A 25,765-nucleotide genomic window follows, 5' to 3' on the forward strand; every position below is an offset into this window, starting at 1 on the left:
CCTGTCTAAAGAAGGATCCCTGCACCCATATACCAGTATACTGGGCAGCCCTGCCCAGTGAATGTAGTGAGTTGAAGCTGCGATTCGATAAGGCATGACTGCTTAAGTCCAGTACTGCTTAGTGTACAGAAGCAGTGACGAAATTAATCTGTGATAGCTTGGGGGGTGTAGGGTGAATAGGATGTAGCTGTGCAGTGATGAAAGGGTGTCGTATTAAAGGGGTACTCCGGTGAAAATCTTTTTTCTTTTAAATCAACTGGTGGCAGAAAGTTAAACATATTTGTAAATTACTTCTGTTAAAAAATCTTAATCCTTCCTGTACTTATTAGCTGCTGAATACTACAGAGGAAATTATTTTCTTTTTGGAATGCTCTCTAATGACATCACGAGCACAGTTCTCTCTGCTGACGCTATTATAATAATAACACTTTATTTATTGTTGTCCTTAGTGGGATTTGAACCCAAGTCCCCAGCACTGCAAAGCAGCAGTGCTAACCACTGAGCCACCATGCTGCCCTTAGCATACATTGGCTATGCATGGTTACTAAAATGGACAGAGATTTCAGCAGAGAGCACTGTGCTTGTGATGTCATCAGTGTTCCAAAAAGAAAGGAATTTCCTCTGTAGCATTCAGCAGCTAATAAGTACTGGAAAGATTAAGATTTTTTAAATGGAAGTAATTAACAAATATGTTTAACTTTCTGCCACCAGTTGATTTAAAAGAAAAAAGGTTTTCACGGAGTACCCCTTTAACCCTTAACTGTTGTGATGCCAGGGTGCAGGTTCCTCCTCATATATATATATCCTCCACCCGTCCCAGGAACGATAGGGAGGAATAAAGGATTGTCCACAACCAGAATTGTAGGAAACTGAAAATAACTTTATTGCAGATTTTATGTAGGATGAAATCAGCAAACAGTCTATACAGAGGACTGGAACTTAGGCTCCTAACAGGTTGGTTGGGACCTTGCAGAGAATAAGCTTTGAGGCTTGTTTTACGCTGTTCCACTGAATTTAGGGGTTTGAATTAGGTTCAGTAGTTCAGGATTTTAGGAGAGAGTTGGATAAACTCAGGGGCATTTATCAATGTTTGCTTATGTATTCTTTTTTTTAGTAATTTTTCCTTACTTTTTTTTTGCTTATGTGTGATTTATTTATCAACTGGTTTCAGCCTGTTGATAATTTTCTTTCACGTAAGCAATTTTTCCTTTTTTACTTTGATAGTAGCTTTTTCTGCTCCATGTTTGAGCTGGAGTAAATTTAGTCAATTTTTAACCTTGCTGCGACTTTTTTTTGCGCAGTTGCGACTGTCGCAGTTGATAAATACCCGACTAAAGCAAATCCATTTTGAAAAATTTACTACGTAAACAAGTTTGAATTTTCTTGCTTTTCTTGTTCTTCATGCAAATTGTCGCACGAAAACACACGTAGTCGCAGTTGCGACAATTATAGTAAAGAAAACCTGACTAAACCCGTTGATAAATGTCCATCACGGTTAGCAAGATGCTGAAGAGATAGGCTTCAGGCCTAGGTTTGTCTTGTAGGTATGCACAGAGCTGTGTTCTCTCTGTTAGTCCGGAATCAAAGAGATAGATGATTGGTAACAGCGCCCTTATATGGCAACGCTATAGCGTGTATGGGAGGTAGGAATCCCGTCAAGGGTCTCCTATTCTTCCCGTGGGTAACAATCACGGCGCTGCAGCGCTACACCGGCAGAGTGAAATTAGCAGTCGGAGATAGCGCAGAGGATGGTGATCACTTTTTATTAATAGTCATAAAAAGGATCAGTTCAGGATGGACAACGTGACATCACAGACCCAGCCTCCAATGGAAATCTAACCCGCCAAATTCAAATGTTAATGTATGAATGCATATGTATATATACTGTACACTGTTTGAACACACTGTAATGCGGACCTGACGAAGGAGGGAGCCCCTCCGAAACACGTTGTCCATCCTGAACTGATCCTTTTTATGACTATTAATAAAAAGTGATCACCATCCTCTGCGCTATCTCCGACTGCGAAATTCACTCCGCCGATGTAACGCTGCAGCGCCGCGATTGTTATCCATGGGAAGAATAGGAGACCCTTGCCGGGATTCCTACCTCCCATACACGCTACAGGATTGCACCAACCGTCTCTGATGGGGCCGACGGCCAGCTGCTCCCGGTGCACCTACAGAAAAGATACCTGCTCAAGGCTCTTAATCAGCGTTGCGCCTGACATTAGCGCAACCAACAAAGGGGAGCAGGCTCTTATCTACCTATCTACCTACCATCCGTTATCCACGGATAACCGGTACTATTAGCGCCGCATCTGTCTGTCTTTTTTCTCCCCTACATATTACTTATATGGCAAAGGACCAGCTCAAAGCTTATTGGATCCCCAAACCTGCCAGTCCTATTACAAAGGATAGTGGTACATCAGGTGGCACAACCACGTGACCTGGAAGGTCCTTAACTTTAGCATAACACATTTACTGTAGATCACATGACCTAAGGTCCTGGAAGTAACCTTTATAAAATAAAATATATACAATATACACATTAAATTAACCTGTTGGGGACGAAGGGCGTATGCATACGCCCTTGTGTCCTGGTACTTAAGGACTTATCAGCAGGCACCCCGTGCAAATGCCCAGGGGAGTCATTAGAGCCCTCCATGTCGGCGATAGGCGCAAATCGCAAGTGAATTCACACTTGCTATTTGCGCCGATTCCGGGTCATTACGGGTCTATGGTGACCCGGAATATAAAGAGGATCGCGGGTGTCTAAGACACCCACAATCCCCCTGAAGAGATAGGAGTGAGGTGGCATGGGTGCCACCCCTCCTATCCCTGCTATTGGTGGTCTAGACGCGACCACCAACAGCAGATCGGGGGCAGGGGGGGTTTACTTTCGTTTTCTTCATCCTGCCCACCCACAATAGGTGGGCCAGAACGGGGAAAATTAAGAGGAGCGGCGCCGAAGATCACTTACTCGTCCGGAGGCATCGGAGCGACGGCGATCGGCAGGCGGCGACGGAGATCTGCGGGCGGCGTGCGGCAGAAGAGGACGGCTCCCTGGATGCGACGGAAGCCGGTGAGTTGCCTAGCAACATCTAGAGGGCTACAGTCTGAGACCACGATAGTGGTCTCTAGACTGTAGACCTCCAGATGTTGCAAAACTACAACTCCCAGCATGCCCAGACAGCTGTTTGCTGTCTGGGCATGCTGGGAGTTGTAGTTTTGCAACATCTGAAGGTCCACAGTTTGGAGATCACTGTTCAGTGGTCTCTAAATTGTAGCACTCCAGATGTTGCAAAACTGCAAATCGCAGCATGCCCGAACAGCAAACAGCTGTCGCGGCATGCTGGGGGTTGTAGTTGCTTACCTCCAGCTGTTGCATAACTACATCTCCCAGCATGCCCTTCTGTGATCAGTGCATACTGGGAATTGTAGTTTTGCAACAGCTGGAGGCCCACTTTTTGGAAAATACTGAGTTAGGTAACAGAACCTAACTGAAGGTTTTCCTACCAGTGTGCCTCCAGCTGTTGCAAAACTACAACTCCCAGCATGCACGGTCTGTCAGTTCATCAGTTCTTGCTGGGAGTTGTAGTTTTAAAACAGCTGGAGGTTTGCCCCCCCCCCCCCTCATGTGGACGTACAGGGTACATTTACACGGGCGGGTTTACAGTAAGTTTCCTGCTTCAAGTATGAGCTGCGGCGAAAAATTAGCCGCAGCGCAAATTCCTAGCGGGAAACTCACCGTAACCCGCCAGTGCGAATGTACCCTAAAAACACTACACTACACTAACATTTAATAAAGAGTAAAACACTGCATAAACACCCCCTTACACTGTCCCCCCCAATAAAAATGAAAAACGTATTGTACGGCAGTGTTTCTAAAACAGAGCCTCCAGCTCTTGCAAAACAACAACTCCCAGGATTTCCCAACAGCCACTGTCTGTACAGGCATGCTGGGAGTTTAGCAACAGATGGAGGTACCCTGTTTGGGAATCACTGGCGTAGAATACCCCTATGTCCACCCCTATGCAAGTCCCTAATTTAGGCCTCAAATGCGCATGGTGCTCTCTCACTTCGGAGCCCTGTCGTATTTCAAGGAAACAGTTTAGGGCCACATATGGGGTATTTCCGTACTCAAGAGAAATTGCACTACAAATTTTGTGGGGCTTTTTCTCCTTTTACCCCTTATGAAAAGGAAAAGTTGGGGTCTACACCAGCCTGTTAGTGTAAAAAAAAATTTTTTTACACTAACATGCTGGTGTTGCCCTTTACTTTTTATTTTCACAAGAGGTAAAAGGAAAAAAAGACCCCCAAAATTTGTAACGCAATTTCTCCTGAGTACGGAAATACCCCATATGTGGGCGTAAAATGCTCTGCGGACACACAACAAGGCTCAGGAGTGAGAGTGCACCATGTACATTTAAGGCCTAAATTGGTGATTTGCACAGGGGTGGCTGATTTTACAGCGGTTCTGACATAAACCCAAAAAAATAAATACCCACATGTGACCCCATTTTGGAAACTACACCCCTCACGGAATGTAACAAGGGGTACAGTGAGCATTTATGCCCAACAGGGGTCTGACAGATTTTTGGAACAGTGGTCCAAGTGGTCTGACAGATTTTTGGAACAGTGATTTTTTTGTTTGCACAGCCCACTGTTCCAAAGATGTCAAACGCCAGTAGGGTGTAAATTCTCACTGCACCCCTTATTACATTTCGTGAGGGGTGTAGTTTCCAAAATGGGGTCACATGTGGGGGGTCCACTGCTCTGGCAACATGGGGGGCTTTGTAAATGCACATGGCCCCCGACTTCCATTCCAAACAAATTATCTCTCTAAAAGCTCAATGGCGCTCCTTCTCTTCTGAGCATTGTAGTTCGCTCGCAGTGCACTTGACGTCCAAACATGGGTATTTCCATACTCAGAAGAAATGGGGTTACAAATTTTGGGGGGAATTTTCTCCTATTACCCTTTGTAAAAAAGTTAAATTTGGGGAAAATCCAGCATTTTAGTGAAAAATTATTTTTTCATTTACACATCCGACTTTAACAAAAAGTTGTCAAACACCTGTGGGGTGTTAAGGCTCACCGTACCCCTTGTTACGTTCCTTGAGGGGTGTAGTTTCCATAATAGTGTGCAATGTGAGGGGTTTTTGGCTGTCCTGGCGCCATAGGGGCTTCCTAAATGGGACATGCCCCCCAAAAACCATTTCAGAAAAACTCACTCTCCTAAATCCCATTGTTGCTCCTTCGCTTCTGAGCCCCCTAGTGCACCCGCTGAACACTTGACATACACATATGAGGTATGTTCTTACTTGAGAGAAATTGGGTTACAAATTTTAAGAGATTTTTTTTCTTCCTTTTACCCCTTGTAAAACTTCAAAAACTGGGTCTACAAGAACATGCCAGTGTAAAAAATGAAGATTTTGAATTTTTTCCTTCACTTTGCTGCTATTCCTGGGAAACACCTAAAGGGTTAACACACTTACTGAATGTCATTTTGAATACTTTGAGGGGTGCATTTTTTATAATGGGGTCATTTATGGAGTATTTCTAACCAGAAGACCCTTCAAATCCACTTCAAACCTGAACTGGTCCCTGAAAAATTCCAATTTTGAAAATGTTGCAAAAAATTGGAAAATTGTTGCTTTGAAGCCCTCTGATGTTTTCCAAAAGTAAAAACATGTCAACTTTATGATGCAAACATAAAGTAGACATATTGTATATGTGAATCAATATATAATTTATTTATAATATCCATATTCCTTATAAGCAGAGCGCTTCAAAGTTCGAAAAATGCAAAATTTTCAAATTTTTCATGAAATTTTTGCATTTTTCACGAAATGATGCAAGTATCGACGAAAATTTACCACTAACATAAAGTAGAATATGTAACGAAAAAACAATCTCAGAATCAAATTTATAAGTAAAAGCATCCAGAGTTATTAATTCTTAAAGTGACAGTTGTCAGATTTACAAAAAATGCTCCCGTTCTTAGGGTCATAATGGGCTCCATCCCCAAGGGGTTAAAGAAGGAAGAGGCGACTAGGAGTTATCCCATTAAGAGACTCCTATCAGGATGAAGGAACTCTGACTATGAGGACTTACGACACAAGGTACAGGACCATGTCCAGTACCGGTACACCACAAATCTAAAATAAATCATAAAGCATTTAGATTCTAACAAATCAAATTTGTTTTTCAAAAATTTGGGCCAACTCCAATTTGTTCATCTCTAATCGTGAAAAATATTTAGTTACCACTGAATAAAAGAAACGTAGCATGTATTTTGCTAAATTGTTGAGATGGATACATAACTGTCTACTTTGCAACAAAAAGATTATCAGTATTACTATTATTATCAATGGAATTGTAATATCTAAATATTTCCTTACAATAGTATTTATAAACAAAAGAAAACATGTCTGTGTTGTTTCTAGTTAAGAAAATAGTAAATGAAAAGGATATACAGTGAAATCTCACTTTGTGGACACCTCCCAATAAGGGACAACCAGGCTTATGTGCCGGCCCTACCTTGTACACATGGTCGCATCAAGGGGTACAGCCAATACCCCAGTAAGGGGCCCAAATTTCCAAGGGGCCCCCCGGCCCCTACTGCAGCCCCCTTCAGCAGCTCCAGCAGGGAAGCAGAAGACCGCTGTTTAAACAGTGATCTTCTGCTTCTGTACATCCGTCGGCCACATCATTCACCCCCTCCTTCCTTGATCCTCCCAGTGTCACTTTATTTCTGTTTCAAATCACCCCCCCTTTTTTTTACCCCCCTGTGCCACGTAATTTCCTCTTGATCCCCCCCTGTGCCATTTCATTCCCCCTTAATCCCCCTGTGCCACTTCATAAAGAGGGGGGAGATGAATTTACACAGAGGGTAATAATGGGGGAATGAAATAGCACAGGGTGTAAGGGGGGATAATTTGGCACAAGGCATAAGGTAGCACAGGGTATAAGGGGTGGATAACATGATGGGGGGTGAGGGGTGATTAAAAGGCACTGGGAGATGCTACTGTAATATTGCTTTTTATCATGTTTTATAGGTAATTACACTCTGGAGTGAGTACAGGAAAGTATTCAGACATTTAGAAAGGTTTTTGAGCATTTTTTCCCAATAGGGGACATCTCTCAATAGCTCACACTTTTTTATTCCCCATGAGTGTCCACTATTGGGAGATTCTACTGTATAAATAAGTCTTTGCAATATTTTGGGATGAATACCTTCCAGCATACACAATATTAACTCTACCAGGTTAGAGTGGAAACTATGTAATACAAACCCTTTCCACTAATTTGTCCCCCAGGAGCCTATGGGCCTACTTGAGAATCCTGCTCACCAGGAAGAGATTCCGAAATTCAGGTCTCGATATGCACAGAGAAGACAAGTCTGAACGCAACAAGCATTCCCAGTGATTGTTCACTTAAGGAACAGTATGGGGAGGGTGAGCTTTTAACCCTTAAAATGCCATCACACGTGGAGCCTGTAAAAGTCCACTGGTATCTCCTATAGGGGAGACTGACAACAGAGGCAGCATGGAAATCTTCAGCATTGCTAAAACAAAGCTCATTGCCAGAGGGATGGGCAACAGACTGAGCATTTTCCTACATGGACAGTAAAATAAAGTGTTAAAGCTGTGAGAGATTGGCTCCCAAGCCCAGCCCTCCTGCTTTCCAATCACTGACATCATACAGAGAGGGGGAGGGAGAGAGAACTGCAAGAGTCACACAGGGGAAGGCAGGCAGGCTGGAACAGGGACTCAGATAGAGAGACACAGAAAGTGCAAAGTGTCCAAGGATCCTAGCACTGCAGAAGGCAAAGAACTGGCTGCACCTCAGAGTGCTCTGCAGGACTGGAAAGCCATCACTGCTGAACCAAGTCACCAAGACTCCCACTGATGGACCCTGAGACAGCATGAGCGGAAAAAAAAGCTGAAAATAAACATTTGTTTTATAGGGAAAAAGCTCTTGGGGGTGCAGGAAGCTGGGGAAATTGCTGTGCATGGTAAGCTGTCGCCCTGGGGTGGAGAAGAAGGGGGATGTGTGGATGCATTCTCCCTTGTCCCACTAGTTAGCTAAGGCTGCCTAAAAGGACCTTGCACATGCAAAGAAAAATTTGCTATTCTACATTGTTGTTACATGTCCCTGGAAGAGCATAAGAGGGTGGAGAGTGTCTCTAAGTTGCTCCTGCTTTAGATACGTGGATTTGATGCTTATCCGGTGGATTATGGCTCCAGATCGGAAAGGATCCTGCTGTTGTCGCTGCTTGTGGTGGCCGCTAACAATCAGCTTCATCATAGCTTCAGTCTTCCAAGGTGAGACAAACTTTGATTTACTGTATAGGTCTAATCTCCTAATGAAGTCTGTCATGGGCTTCAGGGAAATGGGACGCTGTATTGGAATGGATCAAGGTGACACCATTCGTCATATGTAAAAGAAGTAAAAGAAACAAAGAATGAATGGTAGACAATAGTCTGTGGGTACTGGAGCAGACTCCTGTGCCATACAAAGGAGGAAAAAGAGTCTAGGTTGACTCTTGGGATGTGAGTCATGCAGATAGAGAAGCCTGTGAGTCTGCAACTACAGCCGTAAATAATATGGTTATGTTTATAATATTGTGTCCCATAAGAATACACAGCAAAACATCATAAAAGTCAATGTATTTTCTTTGCTGTAATTTGCTGCAATCTATCTGTCATTTAGCATGACAATTTATAATGTGACGAGAGGATAAGATTATCATGTGCCATCAGCAGCCTAAAAGGGAATGACAATATAAGACAATAGCTCAATTTTATTATTCAGATAGATGTCATTGAATTTCAGCCTGCAAGATGTGAAGTAGAATTGCAGATTGGTTTCAGACCTTATGATGGAGGTGGCTTTGACATCTCAAGGGGTTTGTAGTCACACTTGCTGGTGATTTCATTCCTGATGTCTGTTTTAGTGGGCAACAGGTTGCCTGGTGCAGAACGACAGAAGTACACTTTCACCTTCATGTAATACCTCAACTTGAACATCATATTATAATAAGAACATATGTTATAATATGATGCTTGTAAGAGAGCAATACAATGAAGATGAAGTAACTTTCCGAAAACATTTTCTCCAAATATTGCAGAGTGCCTAGTACTTCCTCAGTGCCCCTGGGTAACTCAGAAAAGCAGGATTTGTGTAGTTCTGTGGACTTGAAAAAAAACTGGAGGCAAAATTTAAGCTCCTTGTGATCTGACCCCTATTGGGGGGAGGGAGGGTACAATAGACATCTATGCCAGCCAATATGGAGAATCCCAGCCCTCCTCCACCACAATAACATCAACATAGGGGAAGTGCTGCCGAGGGGTTCGCTACTCTTTGGCATGGGGCAGGAGATAGAATTAATGTTAGCTGGGCAATCATGCAGAAGATAGAATTCACATACAGAAATGGATTGCGCAGCTTGGGACTCGTACAGCAGCCCCACAGCTGTCTGATCTACATCCTCTCTGCAAACTAGTTCCGCCCTGTAAAGTTTGGGACTTGAGACAAGAGAATTTTACAAAATTATTTCCTCTATTAACTCCAGGAGGCAAACTGTCTCAATTCACTGCAGATCTCAAACCTGTAAATCAGTCCCATATCTCTTATACCACTATAACAGGCATTTTTTGGCCAATATTTTTCAAGCCAAAACTAGGAATGGGTCCAAAACACAGCAAATCTTTCCTACATTACTCTAAATTTGACCAAAATGCTGATGTGGGAAAGCAGTTTTATTGTAATAAGAGTAAATATGTGAAGATGTGACAATGTCCGGTTGTAGGACAGCTTATAGGCTATTGCCCATTTATATAAAACCAGCATATACCACCTGATACAAACCAATGCATAGGTATAAATTAGAGGCTCCCTAAGATGTGCAAACTTGACTGTGCCTTTAGAACACTATAGGGACAATTACCTTGACACCCCAAACCTGATTGCTTTTCTTTAGACTTTTCTGAAAAAGTAGGTGGGGAAGAGACTCCTGTTGTGTCTGTGTTGTCAGTGTCAGTGTGTGTCAAAGAGTTTAGTCGATCTGTCATCACCCTACCGTCCATTAATGATGATTTTTTATTTTTCCTGTCCCACAATCTATAAATGAAATAGATTGACGTAAACTGACTGATCACAGATAACAATCCATTGTTTGGTATTTCTACCTGAAAGATAGGAAGTAGAATTGCAGAAACGGCGATGGCCCAAGCAGCTGATAATTACAGATGGGACTGCAGAATCCAAACTGATAGAAATATCCATTCTTGTTTTCCTTAAAATCTGCTAGTAAACAAATGACGCAATTCAATAATCTGCAAACACTAATGTAAATGTAGCAGCAGAACACCAGATAAGCCACAGGGAAGCAGCACCTATAGCACTGAGAAATAATGAGTAGTTTACATTGTACTTTTCTGGGCTGTGTAAAGAACTGGTACTAGAGAGTACGCCAATGTCTTCATATGAATGGTGACATTTTTAACATGGAATTCATCAGTACTCGGTATCGGTCCTATTTTCGGTTCACACAGGCCATAGAAAAGGGGTTGGAATTAAAGCTGTCAAATTCAGAAGGGTTCTTCCAGAAATGACTGTGAGTAAAGTGACGTTGACTCAGGATGTAAAGTGTCCTAATGCAATAATATGACTATTTAAACGCCATAGTCGTGAAGAATTCTCTGCCACCCAATTCACATTTGCTGGATCTTTTACTCATCATAGATTAGTGCTGCTGAATCATGAACAGACACAACGCCTCCGTGATGACCAATTCTCTGCACATTATTCCTACTTTACTATTTGCCCTAAGAGCCTTCCTGCCCCATAGTAAAGAATCTTACAACAACAAGACACATCAGGAAGAAAGTTTGCTTCCTAACTTGCTAGAAATGTGTGTTATGGTAAGAAAAGAGTTAAATGTCATATTCTCAATCAATAGAGTTATTTCAGATGGCTCTTATCATAAGCATAAATCCTGTTAATGAAATCTTCTTCACTGATTAGCCAAGTATATTGGCCAGTGATCCGGCGCCTGTATGTTCATTCGCCTCTACAGGTGGTAGGGGATAGGCGCAATCACATAATTATTGCATGCTTCGGGCATTATTAGACAGCACAGCAGGACACAAAGGTCAGCAAAGCTTTGGGACATTTATCAGGCCGTATGGTATAAAGCATCAGTGCAATAACCATAGTGACCTCTAGGGGACATAAACAAAGCATGCACAACTGTGCATTTAATCTATGTTTTTTTGCTGTGATATTTATGGAAATGATGCAATAAACTTTTTACAGATGTAGCACGACTAAAAGTGTCATTTAACTCATTTAAGGATGCATTGTCTTTGTGCTTTACTAATACAGTGGTCCCTCAACATATGATGGTAATCCGTTCTAAATTGACCATCGTTTGTTGAAACCATCGTAGGTTGATGGATCCGTGCAATGTAAAGTATAGGACAGTGGTCTCCAACCTGCAGACCTCCAGATGTTGCAAAACTACAACTCCCAGCATGCCCGGACAGCCAACGGCTGTCCGGGCATGCTGGGAGTTGTAGTTTTGCAACATCTAGAGGTCCGCAGATTGAAGACCACTGGTAGAGGAAGTTGTACTCACCTGTCCCTGCTGCTCCGGACCGTCACCGCTGTCCTGGATGTCGCCCTCCATCACTGTCGCCGCGTCCCCGGGGTGTCCCCAACGCTCCATCAAGGCCTCTGCTTCGCCGGCATCTTCGCTCTCCGTTGCCGCCATGACATCCTATTGGATGACGGGACGGCATGCGCAGCGACGTGATGATGACGATGGAGGGCGCCGACGATGCAGAGGATCCCGAAGAGGACGCGCCGGAGCCCCGAGGACAGGAAAGTGATTGTCAGCGGACCACACGGGGCACCGTAAACGGCTATCCGGCAGTGGCTGAAGCAGTCTGCGCTGCCGGATAGCCTTTTATGCGATGGCCCTGACATACAAAAGCATCATATGTTGATGCTGCCTTCAACATGCAATGGCCTCTCAGAGATCATCGTATGTTGAAATGATCGTATGTCAGGGCCATCGTAGGTCGGGGGGTCACTGTATATTTAATGATTTGTGCCAGATAACAAGCTTGGCTCTGCTACATCCTCTGACTCCTATTTGTTTGTGTGTATACAGTGATAAAACCCTATATCTGTTGGCTGCGTGCAGGCATATATTTGAAAAGCACTGCATAATCATATAAAATGTATGTGCAGCTTGGACAAGGCCACATGTGTTACTGGGATGATTGGGGCCGGGATATATAGCCACCTCTGCAGTTGTCATGACAGACTCCTCCAATTAGTAATGGTTGGTAAACTCCCTCATTTTATTCCCTTGACAAGCCCAACATCACATCTCTCTCATCCTCTCTTCCTGGCAGAAGAAACGGATGCTCTGTATCTCTACTGCAGTTCTCTGCTGCGACCCAGTGTCTAGGCTGAGGCGTGAAACATAAAAGAAAGCTTCATATATTCTGCACTAAGAGTCACATCTTTGTAATAAAAAAAAAGTTAAGGCAATTAATGGGCATGGTGCCCAGCAGTCTCTGTGATTTTGTTGGCTGATTGTTTTATATGCTGTTTTTAACTATGGAGCCCGACCTGCCCTGACTTCACTGGTAGTTGAACATTAGGCATTGTTGCATTTTTTTCCCTAAGGCCAGCTTCACCCACTGCATATTGTGGCATTTTTGTCTGCTTTTATTTGATGTACCATGCTAGTTAATCGATATTATTGAAATGACAAACAGTAGGTGCCAGATTGATGAAGTCTGTAATGCCAAGAAAGAAATGGCCGTGGCAGAAGGAATAAGCTTCTGCAGTTTTTTTTCAATGTCTAATGCTGCCCATACATCCTGGAGCGATCGTCCAACAGCTATCTCTCTTGTTCACCCCAAACCCAAACACACAATATTACATAGTAACACAATTTATTAGGTAAAAAAAAAAAACAAGAGTCCAATAAAGGGGTACTCCGGTGCTAAGACATCTTATCCCCTATTCAAAGGATAGGGGATAAGATGCCTGATCGCGGGGGTCCCGACCCCCGTGATCTTGCTTGCGGCACCCCGTTACAATCAGTCTCCAGAGCGTGTTCACTCCGGGTCTTATTACTGGCAATCACGGGAGCCAGAGCATTGTGGCATCACGGCTCCGCCCCATGTAACGTCACGCTCCGCCCCCTCAATGCAAGCCTATGGGAGGGGGCATGACAACGTGCTCAGGGGACTGATTGTAACGGGATGCTGTGTGCAAGATCACGGGGGTCCCCAGCGGCGGGACCCCCACGATCAGGCATCTTATCGTTTGGATAGGGGATAAGATGTCTTAGCACCAGAGTACCCCTTTAAGTTCAACCTATAACCCTATTGTGTTGATCCAGAGAAAGGAGAAAAAAAAAACACTGAGGCAGATGCCAATTGCCCCATAACAAAAGAAAAAAAAAACTTCCAGATGCCAATATTAGATTAACCCCTTAAGGACCAGGGGTATTTCCATTTTTTGCACTTTCATTTTTTCCTCCGTACCTTTAAAAAATCATAACACCAATTCTACTTTGTAATGACATCAGTCATTTTACCCAAAAATCTACGGCGAAACGGAAAAAAAAATCATTGTGAGACAAAATTGAAAACAAAATCGCCATTCTGTAATTTTTGTGGGCTTATATTTCTACACCGTACATTTTTCGGTAAAAATGACACCTTATCTTTATTCTGTAGGTCCATACGATTAAAATTATACCTTACTTTTATAGGTTTGATTTTGTCATACTTCTGAAAAAAATCATAACTACATGCAGGAAAATTTATACATTTAAAATTGTCATCTTCTAGCCCCTATAACTTTTTTATTTTTAGTGGTACCATTTTTGTATTGATCAGACTTTTTGATTTCTTTTTATTCATTTTTTCATGATATAAAAAGTGACCAAAAATAAGCTATTTTGGACTTTTGAATTTTTTTTGCGCTTACACCATTGACCGTGTGGTTTAATTAACGATATATTTTCTTATAATTCGGACATTTCAGCACGTGGCTATACCACATATGTTTATTTTTATTTACGCAGTTTTTTTTTAAAAGGGGGGGTGATTCAAACTTTTATTAGGGAAGGGGGTTAAATGATCTTTATTCACTTTTTTCCCCACTTTTTTGCAATGTTATAGCTCCCATATGGAGCTATAACACTCCATACACTGATCTTTTACATTGATCAATGGTTTCTCATAGGAAAAGTACTCCCTTGGTCCTTAACAGGTTAAATCCCTGGATCAACATTTAATTCCCATGAATCTAGTATCTATAACCTGTAATATTATATTTTTCCAGAATAACATCCAGGCCCCCCTTGAAATTGTTTATTGAGTTAGACATCACAACATCATATGGCAGAGAGTTCTATAGTTTCACTGCTCTTACAGTAAAGAATATCTGTCTGTGATGATGATGAAACCTTCCTTCCTCTAGAAATAGAGGATGCCCGCTTGTCATGGTTACCAGCCTAGGTATAAAACAATCACTGCAAACCTCTGTAATGTCCAGTCATATATTTGTACATTGTGATCATATATGTTCAGCTTGGCTGGATGTTCATGTGTTGTGATGGGGGAAAGGAGAGGTAAGCCACTGCCGGACAGCTCTGGAGGCAGCTTATCTCCCAGAAAAAATAAGGGTCAGGCAGTTAAAACCAACATGTCTGACCCTTCTCTCCCTGACAAGATCTGTTGGGAGTTGACCAGCTCATTTCATGTCAATGTCCAACTGTGCAATCTCTGAAAACAGTGAAGTGGAGCCCAAAAAAACAAAGGCATGTCACTTAGTTCTAGCAATTATTAGGAGTCACAGCAGTATGCTCCTTTACCATCATTGCTTATACATTTATAATAAACATCAAGGTTGGTCATATGGCATCAATGTCTAATGGGAGGGCCATATGCACATTAGAGAGTTGGCTCATCCAGCCATAATTAGCAGGGTTGGACGACTTTTTACTAAACAGTATAGGGACCTTTCAATGGAAAAACCCATTTGATATGTTTCCGTACATACATTGCATTTTTATTGCGGCAATATTAGAGTACATTTGCACCATTTTAGCAAACCAAATATAGGAAGAAGTAAGCCGGTGTAAGTGTCCTAATATGCACCAAATTTAACTGGACCCTTCTTAGACTCTTAAGTATTATAGCTCATTAGTATAAATGCTCTTTTACACAGGAGATGTTTAACCAAAAGTAATAATTATTGCCTAGTGTAAAGGCTCAGTAGTCAGTGGAAGAATCAACTTTTTTTTTTTTTTTTATCATCTGGTGCCTGAAATTTTTATTCTGTCTGACCACAGTGCTCTCTACTGACACCTCTGTCAATTTTAGGAACTGTTCAGAGCAGGAGCAAATCCCCATAGCAAACTTATCCTGCTCTGGACAGTTCCTGACATTGACAGAGGTGTCAGCAGAGAGCACTGTGGTCAGACAGAATACAAATTTTAAAAGAAAAGAACTTACTCTGTGGCATACAGCAGCTGATATGTACTGGAAGGTTTAAGATTTTTAAATAGAAGTAATTTACCAATCTGTTTAAAGGATAGGGAATAAGTGTTTGATCGCGGGGGGTCTAACAGCTAGGACCCCCTGCTATCGCCTGAACTGGGCCCCCGCATTAGCACTCAGTGAGAGCACTAATGCGTGTAGCGTCCTCCTAGAGAGGTCGACGGTTACGCTCCCTCCCCACCCCCTCCCCATACAGTTCTATGGGAGCAGCGGGGAGGCACAAATGCTGCCTCCCTGCCTCTCCCATAGAACTACATGGAAGAGGTGTGTCGGATGTGACGTCATGCCACGGCCAACACGCCTCCTGCATGGGAGAGCCGCGGCTGCAGATGGCCTTTAACTTTCTGGCACCAGTTGGTTTAAAAAAAAAATGTTTTACAGCGGAGTACCTCTTTAACACTTGTTCACCAGCATCTTTTGGCAGCTAGGCAATTATCATCTGTTGGCAGCACATCTCATTGTATAAACCAACACAATGAGATGTGCTACCAACAAAAGAGGGAGTGAACAGCCACATCAACGATCCAGCAATTGTTTATATGAACATTCACTACTGAAAATTGGGCTGTCCAAATGGTCCTTTAACACAGAGATGATCAACGTGTACATAGTCGATTCACACTCGTAGTGGACAGTTGTCTGCCAGTCCAAAATGACCCTAGGTTTACAGTGTCTTTAGTAAGTATGCACAAATATATTTTTATACTGTATATATATTTTTTTTAGGTAGGTTCAATAGACATCATTCAAGGAACCTTTTCTATATCTTTTTCTGTAAGAGACTGCCTCTACTATTGTAGCAATATACATTCATGTTCTGGTTCTGTCACCCTGGGCCTAAATTCAGCTGGGCAGAATTACTAAATAAGGTGTTGCAGGTCTGGTACTGATTGCCCCATAAATGTGGCATGCTTACTTATCTCCACATTTACTATGACACCTTATTATTAGTGCTCCCGGTGAAAACCATACTTTTTTTTTTAATAATTTTTGTGCAAGCATCCGCTTTACACCAAAATGTTGTGTCTTGTGATATCTTCCATCGCGCTTGTGGCGGAGGATGCCTGGTTCTATGTGAAGGAGGCATAAGCTGTAGCTCGAAGCTGGCATAGATTTAAGCAAAGGCGCACAGGCAGTTTTAGATGTTCAGGGATATATGTAGCATGTGCCTTTACATAAATCCATCTGGCAGGGGATTAGTTTAGACCAGCATGTGAGATGCCAGTTTTGATACCCCCCCCCTTGTGAAAAGTGTTTGCAATAGTGTGTGGCTAAAAAGAGTCCTAAATGTGGCTTAAGGAGAACCTTTTACACTTAAAATTAAGTCCAAACTGTATGCAGCTAGAACAGGAGGAGATATATATATATATGTATGTATATAGGAGATATAAACATGAATATTTATTTTTTGTGGGAGAAAATTCAGTAAAACAAATGATTTACATATTCTGGAGATAGGAGTACAGTGGTTGTGCTATTCAGTGATTGACAGGTTCTTCTATGAGATCTAAATCTTTTTCCACAAACTATATATCAATCTGATCAGCTTCTCCTGCTCTACAACATGCTGCCTGCAGATCGGACTGCATTAGATTACAACTCAACAGGTTCCCTCCAAGGAAGAGGAGAGCTTCTATCATTAAAACTACACTACTGTGTCAAATTGGCTTCATTTTCTGCCCGGTCTTGTTTTAAGCTGTTTTAAGGCAATAACAATAATGCTACCCCAGTCTCACCAGTATAGTTGATTTTCCATTGTCAGCCTCAACAGCTGTAGTAAGCTTCACAAGCCCTATTCAGTATAGAGCAATGGGAACTGCTCTGTAGTCATCCGTTACATAAAAAAAATCTTTTATAATTGGGTATTAAATACAATCCTTAGATACAGTTCAGCATTATTATAATTAGATGCATGCGGACAAGAAGTCGCGAGCTGGTGCACTAAACTCTATTGAATTCATCAGAACAGTTCTTTCAGGCGCATCAGCAATGTACTGTGAAGAGTCCCTGCAACCTCCAAATACATCAGGTCAAGCAAATACTTCACACATCACTAATCTAGACTGACATGCAAAGTGCAACACACAGTTATATGGAAACAGTCCCAATAGGAGGTGTACCATGCAATGAAAATAGATAAATTGGAGCCTTGCAGCATATTGTATTATATCCAAGTGTGAGGGGAAAAAATGAATGCAGTTAAACTCAACAATGGCAGATACACCAACACACAAATACAATCGACCCAAACGCCTGGATTAGACAGATGGAGTCTGAGATGCAGGGTGTCCATGCTAGGGATTAGAGTATTTAAGTATAATCACAATGCTATACCGTACATGCTCTGCACACAGGCATTACTGGTACTGTATATACAGATGTAGCAGTGCTAGAAACATCCCAGAGTGTTATCTGTGGTTTTCGTATATACTCCTATATAAACTCAAAGTTATCACAAAACCGGGGTTTCCAAGAGCTGACACTTTCAGCTCCTATACACATTTATACGCTGAGTCCACTTGTGTGTATGCACATTATTGGGGGAGATTTATCAAAACCTGTGCAAAGGAAAAGTTGCCCAGTTGCCCATAGCAACCAATCAAATCTCTTCTTTATTTTTGCAGAGGCCTTGTCAAAAAGGAAAGAAGCGATCGGATTGGTTGCTATGGACAACTGGGCAACTTTTCCTTTGCACAGGTTTTAATAAATCTCCCCCCCATTATCTCTAGTCCCATAAAGGTGGTGACAGGTATATGTCACGGATAACATGCTTATTATCTGGTACAGTAGTTTCAGACACAAACAAATGAATACGTGCCTATGACATGGTGTCAGAGAGAGAATCTGATGGATGAATGTTTAGAGTTAATTTAACATCAAGGGCAAATCTTGTATATTTGTATTGCATTACTTTTTTGTGCAAGGAAGTTTAGCAGTAAAATATTCTTGGAATGGAATAGCCTCTTAGATTTTCAATAACCATTTAACAATGATTCTGCTTGTATCAGCATTTGCAAGCTCTTGTGCACCAAGCAATTGCATTTCTCATATTGTTGAATTATCTGAAAGCATGGCAATCCTAAAATACAATCTACAGCAGAATAGAAATTGACATAGAAAAACAGGGTAATTGTATGCCTTATATACACACGTCGATCAGCCGTGACTTTAAAGCTTAATATTGTGTAGGTCTCCCATTTGTTACTAAAACATATCTGACCTATTGAGTCATGGACTCCACAAGACCTCTGAAGGTGTCCTGTGCCATTTGACACAAAGACATTAGTAGCAGATCCCCTAAGTCCTGGAAGTTGTGAGGTGCGGCTTCCATAGACTGGAGTCAACACCTTTTTATCTTGTTCCTGAAAAGTTTTTACAGTGTGATCAATGCCTTATCCTGATCAAAGAGGTCAATGCCAGTAGGAAATCTGCAACAATGTTTAGGTAGGTTATACATATCAAAGTAACATCTACATTAATGCCAGGGCCCAAAACATTTTCAAGCCTAGAGTTGCCCAGAGTATAACACTGCACACGACAGCTTGTCTTCTTCCAATAATGCATATTGTGCTATCTCTTCTCCAGGTAAGTAATGCGCACACACCCAGCCACCCACATGAAGAATTGTAAAAGAAAACGTGATTCACCAGAAGCCAGGCTTCCATCTTTCATTGCTCCATATTCCACTTTTGATGCTTACATGCCCATTGTAGTTGACTTTAGCTGTGGACAGGGGTCAGCAGGGGCCTCCAACTGGTGACAGTTCCATTCACAGTAAGTTGTGGTGCTCTGTGTGTTCTGTCACCTTTCTATCCTAATTTTTTCAACAATTTGTACTAAAGAATGTCTTCTGTGAGTTTGGCCCGACTATCATATACTCAGAACAAAAAAATAATATTTGTGATGTAAAATTGAAAAACAAAATGCAATTTTGCAAATGGGGGGTGCTTCTTTTTGTGCCAGTTACACCATTTTTTAGATGGGTATGATTACAGTACCCAATTTGTATAGTTCCTGTCATGTTTTACTACTTCTTACTACTACTTCATATTTTACTACTTCTGTCATGTTTTTCTGACCCTTATAACTTTTTAATTTTTCCTTATAGCAGGCTTATTTTGTGCCGTGACCTGTAGTTTTAATTGGTACCATTTTGATTTTGATCAGACTTTTTGATCACTTTAAATTTTAAATTTTTTGGGATGTGATGGGGTCAGAAAACACAGTTCTGATGGTTGGAATTTTTTAACATTTATGCCATTTACTGAGTGGTTTTGGTAATGTTATATTTTATTATTACTGACATACCGATATGTTTAATGGGGTTTATTTTTTGTTTATACTTTTTTTATTTGAAAAATGGCCAAAGGTGGTAAATTTGTAATTGTATTATGGAAGGGGTTTATTTTTACCCTTTGAGTCCCAAATAGATGGCTCATACAGATCAATGTGGTACCTATGTACTGCATTGATCCATGAAATCTGCACTCTCTTGATAGGCTCTATCAATAAGAGCAGATCGGCAGCCACTGAGGCTCAAGTAAGCACTTCATCTTACAACAGATCACCTGGCTGCAATAGTGCAGTGGCCTGGAGATCTGGGTACCCTGTGATCAACTTATCGTCAGGGGACCTTTCTATCAGAAAGCTTTTGTCTAAAGTTGACATGACATCCCATTGAGTTTGTATTGTGAATAATTATTTAAGGCTATGTTCACACATATTTAAATCTGTATTTTTTAGCTAAAACCATAGCCTAAGGCTATGTCAACACAGTTTCCCTGCAGTCATTTCCCCGATGGCGGAGCACCTGCAAAATATTCCAGTGCTAGGACCACTCGAAAATGTCTTGTAAACAACAATGCATTTCCGTGCGGACTCCACAGAAAGAATCAGGATTTCTGCAGCAGAGGCATCTGCTGTGGAAATTCTGCCGTGTGCACATTGCAGCAGAATCCCTTGGATATCAATGGGACTCTGCTGATGCGCAATCTCCGTGTGGAATTCTAGTGCGGAATTCTGCAGTGAAATACCATCGTGTTAACATACCCCAAGGGTGCTCTTACATGCAGAGCATAGGATATTGATAATTACCAGGCAGACCCTGAATTTTCCACTTGGAAAATGAGGAATAAAAATTATGAATCCTAAAACATAAGGGGACAGATTTATCAAACTGTGTGAGAGAAAACCCGAAGGGATTTAGCCTACAGCAACCAATCACAGGTCAACTTTTACATCTTAATAAGATCTGGTAAAATGAAAGCTGAGCTGTGATTGGCTGCTTTGGGCAAATTCCTGTTTGATAAATCTGGCCATTATCTTGTAACTTTATTCAGCCTGCATCTAAGAGCTTATAACTTTTGTCTAGAACAGAACTGCAATGGTTGCATACTTGATAAGGTGGAAAAAGTTAAAAGGCCATTAGGTTCAACCTATAAACTTACTGGGCCTCATTTACTAGAGTGTCAGGTTTTTACTAATGGGAAAAGTTGTTTCAGACTTGCAGGATTCCTCTCTATTTACTATAACGAAAAGTCGGGGACATTTTCTGACCAGATTTTTCTAGGTGGATATTTACAGCCATTTATCCACAGGATTTTCTGGGAATTCAATAGTAAATCTGTCGGGTTGTGAAACCACGCCCCCTTTTTGGTCTGACAACACCCCATTTGCAACAGGCCACGCCCCCTTTTTGCCTTTTCACAGTGCAATGTCGGGTTTGTCGAATTTTTCAGGCGCACACTGGCCCAGACTGGCGCTGACATCTCTCAGACACTCTGTGCCAAAATAAACAGACAAAAACTGGTCAGTTTCAGCTTAGTAAATGTTGATCCAGAGGAAGGATTGCTCCATATGAGGGGGGAAAATGCCTTCCCGACTCCAATATGACAATCAGAATAAATCCCTAAATCTAGTATCCATAACATGTAGTATAATATTTTTCAAGAAAAGCTTCTGGCCCCTTGCACTTGTTCAATGAGTCAAACATCATAACATCATGTGACAATATGATATAGAATTTCACAAAAGCGGAATTAGATGGAGAAGAGATAATAAAAGCTGTGCTAACTTTTCTGACTGTTCAGTCATCCAGAATAGTTGAGATTCCAACAGCATTGATGCTGTAATGCGTTATGGAATTGTTAATAATCCCCTTGTTCTTATTAAAAAATTAATCTATGTTTTATAAAGCCACAACAGTGTTTTCTGGCCTTTTGGCTTATCTGCATACATTTTACCATTATTCACCCCATACAAATGGAAGTTTTTTATTTTTTTTTATTTTTATTTTTTATTTTTATTTTTGCATTCAATGCCTCAGCGGTCTACTCCCTGGAAGCAATATCAGTTTTGGACAATCAGAATTCCAAAAAACATAAAACAAATTGATGCTAGACTGATATTGCTGGACATTGCAGGAATTTATTATTACAATAGTCAGATGGTGACATAAAGTTATGATTTGTAGGTCGAATCATAGTAGGAACTAATTCCTAAAAAAAAACGGAGTCATTTATATCATTTTGTATCCTTATTGTAGGGTTATACACAGCACATACGCAGCATATTTCAATCTGTGGGAAAATCACTGGGCAGCAGAAAATAAGCTGCATATGCACTATGAGTAGACACACAGAGCTTTCCGCACATCACAGTTATGTCGGCCCACAAACCTCAATGCACACACACGGATGCAGCGGGGAAACCCTGTGTGTCTGCTCATAGTGCATACGCAGCGTTTTTCCTGAAATCCGGTGGATTTCTTGCAGTGTGACCCTACCCTTTAGGTACGTTCACACGCGTGGATTTTTTTGCAGGTTTTCCGCTGCATATTTGAAAGTGGACGGGCTCTTCTTGGCTGTCCGCAGCAGATTTTCCGCGGCGGAATTTACGCTGCGGAAAATCCGCCACAGTCCCTACTGACTTCAATGGGGCTTGTGGCGGATTTTCCGCAGTGTACATTCCGCCGTGGAAAATCTGTGTGTGTGAACGTACCCTTGGAGTGATTTTCCTTCAGAACAAAAATATCTGGCATGCTAAAATTCCTTGTCCATAACCTCCAAAATCTGCCACCAGAGGAGAGTCAGGAAGCCCCCTGATATTTTTTATATTTATCACTAACAATCCTAGAGAACTAATGTACATCTGTGATATATCTCTTCTAAGTAACAACACAAATATTTTTTTTTAGTATGCCTCGGTCTCCATAGGCCAAATATCCAACCTGATAATTAAAAGCATAAATGCAAAAATAAGATTTGGATCCAGAGAGGATCACAGAGATGTGGGCACTATACCAGTACAAACAGCAATGCTTTGTCATCTGTGAAGTGCACTAACCAAAACATATAACAAACCGCTAGATATAATCCAATTTGGCCTCCTGTGACCATATTGGAAGTAGTCCTGTAATGTGACCTGATTGTAGCCAACTTTATATACACTTTGCTGGGCATGCAATCATTTTGTGTGAATGAGGAAATACATGAAGAATACATGATTTTGTAGTTGATTTTGTTGTTTATTTTATTTCCAATACATGAGTTTGGTGTAACTTATCTACATTTTATGTATACACACAATTATTATACTCCATTGAGCTATTGATGTTGGAAACCTCAATCGAGAAGACTAATATAGACAAAATGTGGAGTTATTCTATTACATTTTTACTTTCTACTTTATTGTGAATGTCCAGGTTTGAACATGATTTTGTTATACATTCTGCACTCTTTGTGGTAGTTTTTTTTTTTTTCTGCAAAGGAAGAAGAGTAGAACAGGTTTCAGCTTTCATTTCTAGAAAGGCCTTTGTTAAATTAAAGGGGTACTCCGGCCCTAATACATCTTATCCCCTATCTAAAGGATAGGGGATAAGATGTATGATCGCGGGAGACCTGCCACTGGGGACCCTTGCAATCTGTCATTCCACACCCACCAGATTGCAGGGGTCCCCAGCAGTGGGACCCCCACGATCATACATCTTATCCCCTATCCTTTGGATAGAAGAAAAGATGTATTAGGGCTGGAGTACCCCTTTAAAGATGGGATATCACTGGTTACTCTGAGCAACTGCTCCACTCTGCCTCTACACACGCTATGATACATTTTTCTCTTTATCCCCTGCACACCACTCGTGGTCTTGGCTCCAGCCAATGGCCATGTTTGGTTGCTAGGCAACTAGACACTTCATCCATTGGTTCTTATGTCAGCTGTGACCTTTTTTGGATCTGACCATCGCTCTTTTTACTTTAGCAAGCAGCTTCCTATTGCCTGGCAATCAGCGCCTACTGTTGACACCAGGCCTGGCAGCCAATTTAAAAGGCGATTGGCCATCAATGCCTTGTCTGCTGATTGAGGTTCTTGCTGCTTCCTGAATGTCAATTCTTGTACTGTTGATCCTGATTTTGATTAATTATTGACCCTGATCTTGACTTCAGTCTTCAGTTCCCTAAAATAACTTCTTTTTTTCACCCTTTGGATTGTTCTAATGGTACTTGTTCTACTTTTGCATCTAAAAAGAAAAAGAAAAGCGCTTCATAGTGGTCACCAAGGGTGGTGACCAGACATGAAGTATACTGCTCACCAGGAAGGTTGTATACCAACATACACAACAATGGAGATTGTATAACAATGATGTGATTCAGATCTGCAGCCTTTCTGCACAGGATATATGAGACATCAAAAGCAGCACTTCAAGAGTTGGAAGCAGGAATCGCAAATGTCGCTGATCCAAACAGTCAGGGATGTGAAGAAAAAAGCATTATTTATTCCAAAGACATGCAATGCATTTCACTGTGCATCAGCAGCTTCATTAGGCATGATGCATGTCTTTGGAATAAATACTGCTTTTATCTTCACATCCCTGACTGTTTGGATCAGCGCTGTTTGTGATTCCTGCTTACAATTCTTGAAGTGCCGCTTTTGATGTCTACTTTTGCATCTGACGCTTAGCTCCATACAGGTCTATGGTCTTGTCTAGTCCATCTCTGACACCCTGACTATTCTCTTAGGGGGAAATTTTATCAAAACCTGTCCAGACAAAAAGTTGCCCATAGTAACCAAACAGCTCGCTTCTTTCATTTTTAACAAGGCCTCTGAAATAATGAAAGAAGCATTCTGATTGGTTGTTATAGGCAACTGAGCAACTTTTCCTTTGCACAGGTTTTGACAAATCTCCCACTTGGTTACAAGCTTTGACTCCATTCCTGACTATGCTACTGATATATTAGCACTACTGCCACGTGATCCTTCAGCAGTAGTTCACACTTTTTTTTTTTTTTTTTTAGCAATTTTCTAATCCTGTGGACCAAATTTCCTGCATCCCCACAGAGTTTAGGGTACATTCACACGTACGCAGATTTGATGCACAGGGTTTTCTGCTGCAGATTTCAATGTAAACTATGTAGACTTATAATCTTCAGTTAAAAATCCTGCTCATCAAATCGGCGTAGGATCCTGTACATCTGAATGTACCCTAAAGAGGTATACTGGTTCTTAAAAAAGATTAATGTATTTCATGGTCCTGATGCTTGCCTATACACTGCAGCTCCAATTCTTTTGCTTCTGTCCCCGCCACTTGGTGCTTGTTAATGTATTATTTCCCACTTATAAAATGTCACCATTTTCAGCAACCCTGTTCACCATATTTACTTCAGTCCCTGCCCCCAGTGGGCTCACAATCGCATTTCCCTGTGCACATATAGTAGGAAAAACTTCATAGGAAGATTACACTTTATTTTATTTTTTTTCTCTTGCAATCAATATAAGCTCACTAGGTGGAAAATACAGTCAAGTGGCAGACAACTGTAAAATCTATCAGCTTTATAGGACAATTTGTCCTAGTTCTTCAGACAGGAACGTCATGAAAAATTTTGTTTCTGTGAACCAGAAGAGCTAGTTAAAAGCAATTACTATGGTTGCTGACTTTCCTATCCATGATGCCCTAGATCACTGACTCTCATCGTGTTATTAAATAGGGTGGCAGATGAGTGAGCTGTGTCTCTATTGAAATAAATGATATACAGACTGTTGAGCCTTTGTCAAATCTTAAACAATTCGACATCACACCAAGGCTGGGACAAGGAACAAAAGACTTCCTCAATGTTGTAAATGTAGGACATGTTGGCACAATAATATGTGGAACTGGTGCTTCCATAATCCTT

General features: G+C 41.4%; 1 protein-coding gene across 1 annotated transcript in view; it reads left to right on the forward strand.

Moving 5' to 3' along the window:
- The first annotated feature begins 7,745 nt into the window (after positions 1 to 7,745).
- Positions 7,746 to 25,765, forward strand: part of NECTIN1 (nectin cell adhesion molecule 1) — a 147,121-nt gene continuing 129,101 nt past the window's right edge. Inside the window, exon 1 of the mRNA XM_056544767.1 lies at positions 7,746 to 8,327. Within this exon, the coding sequence (XP_056400742.1) occupies positions 8,222 to 8,327 (106 nt within the window). The 5' untranslated portion in view covers positions 7,746 to 8,221. The remainder of the gene's footprint in view (positions 8,328 to 25,765) is intronic.

This window comes from Hyla sarda, chromosome 10, assembly GCF_029499605.1.
Source record: "Hyla sarda isolate aHylSar1 chromosome 10, aHylSar1.hap1, whole genome shotgun sequence".
NCBI lineage: Eukaryota > Metazoa > Chordata > Amphibia > Anura > Hylidae > Hyla > Hyla sarda.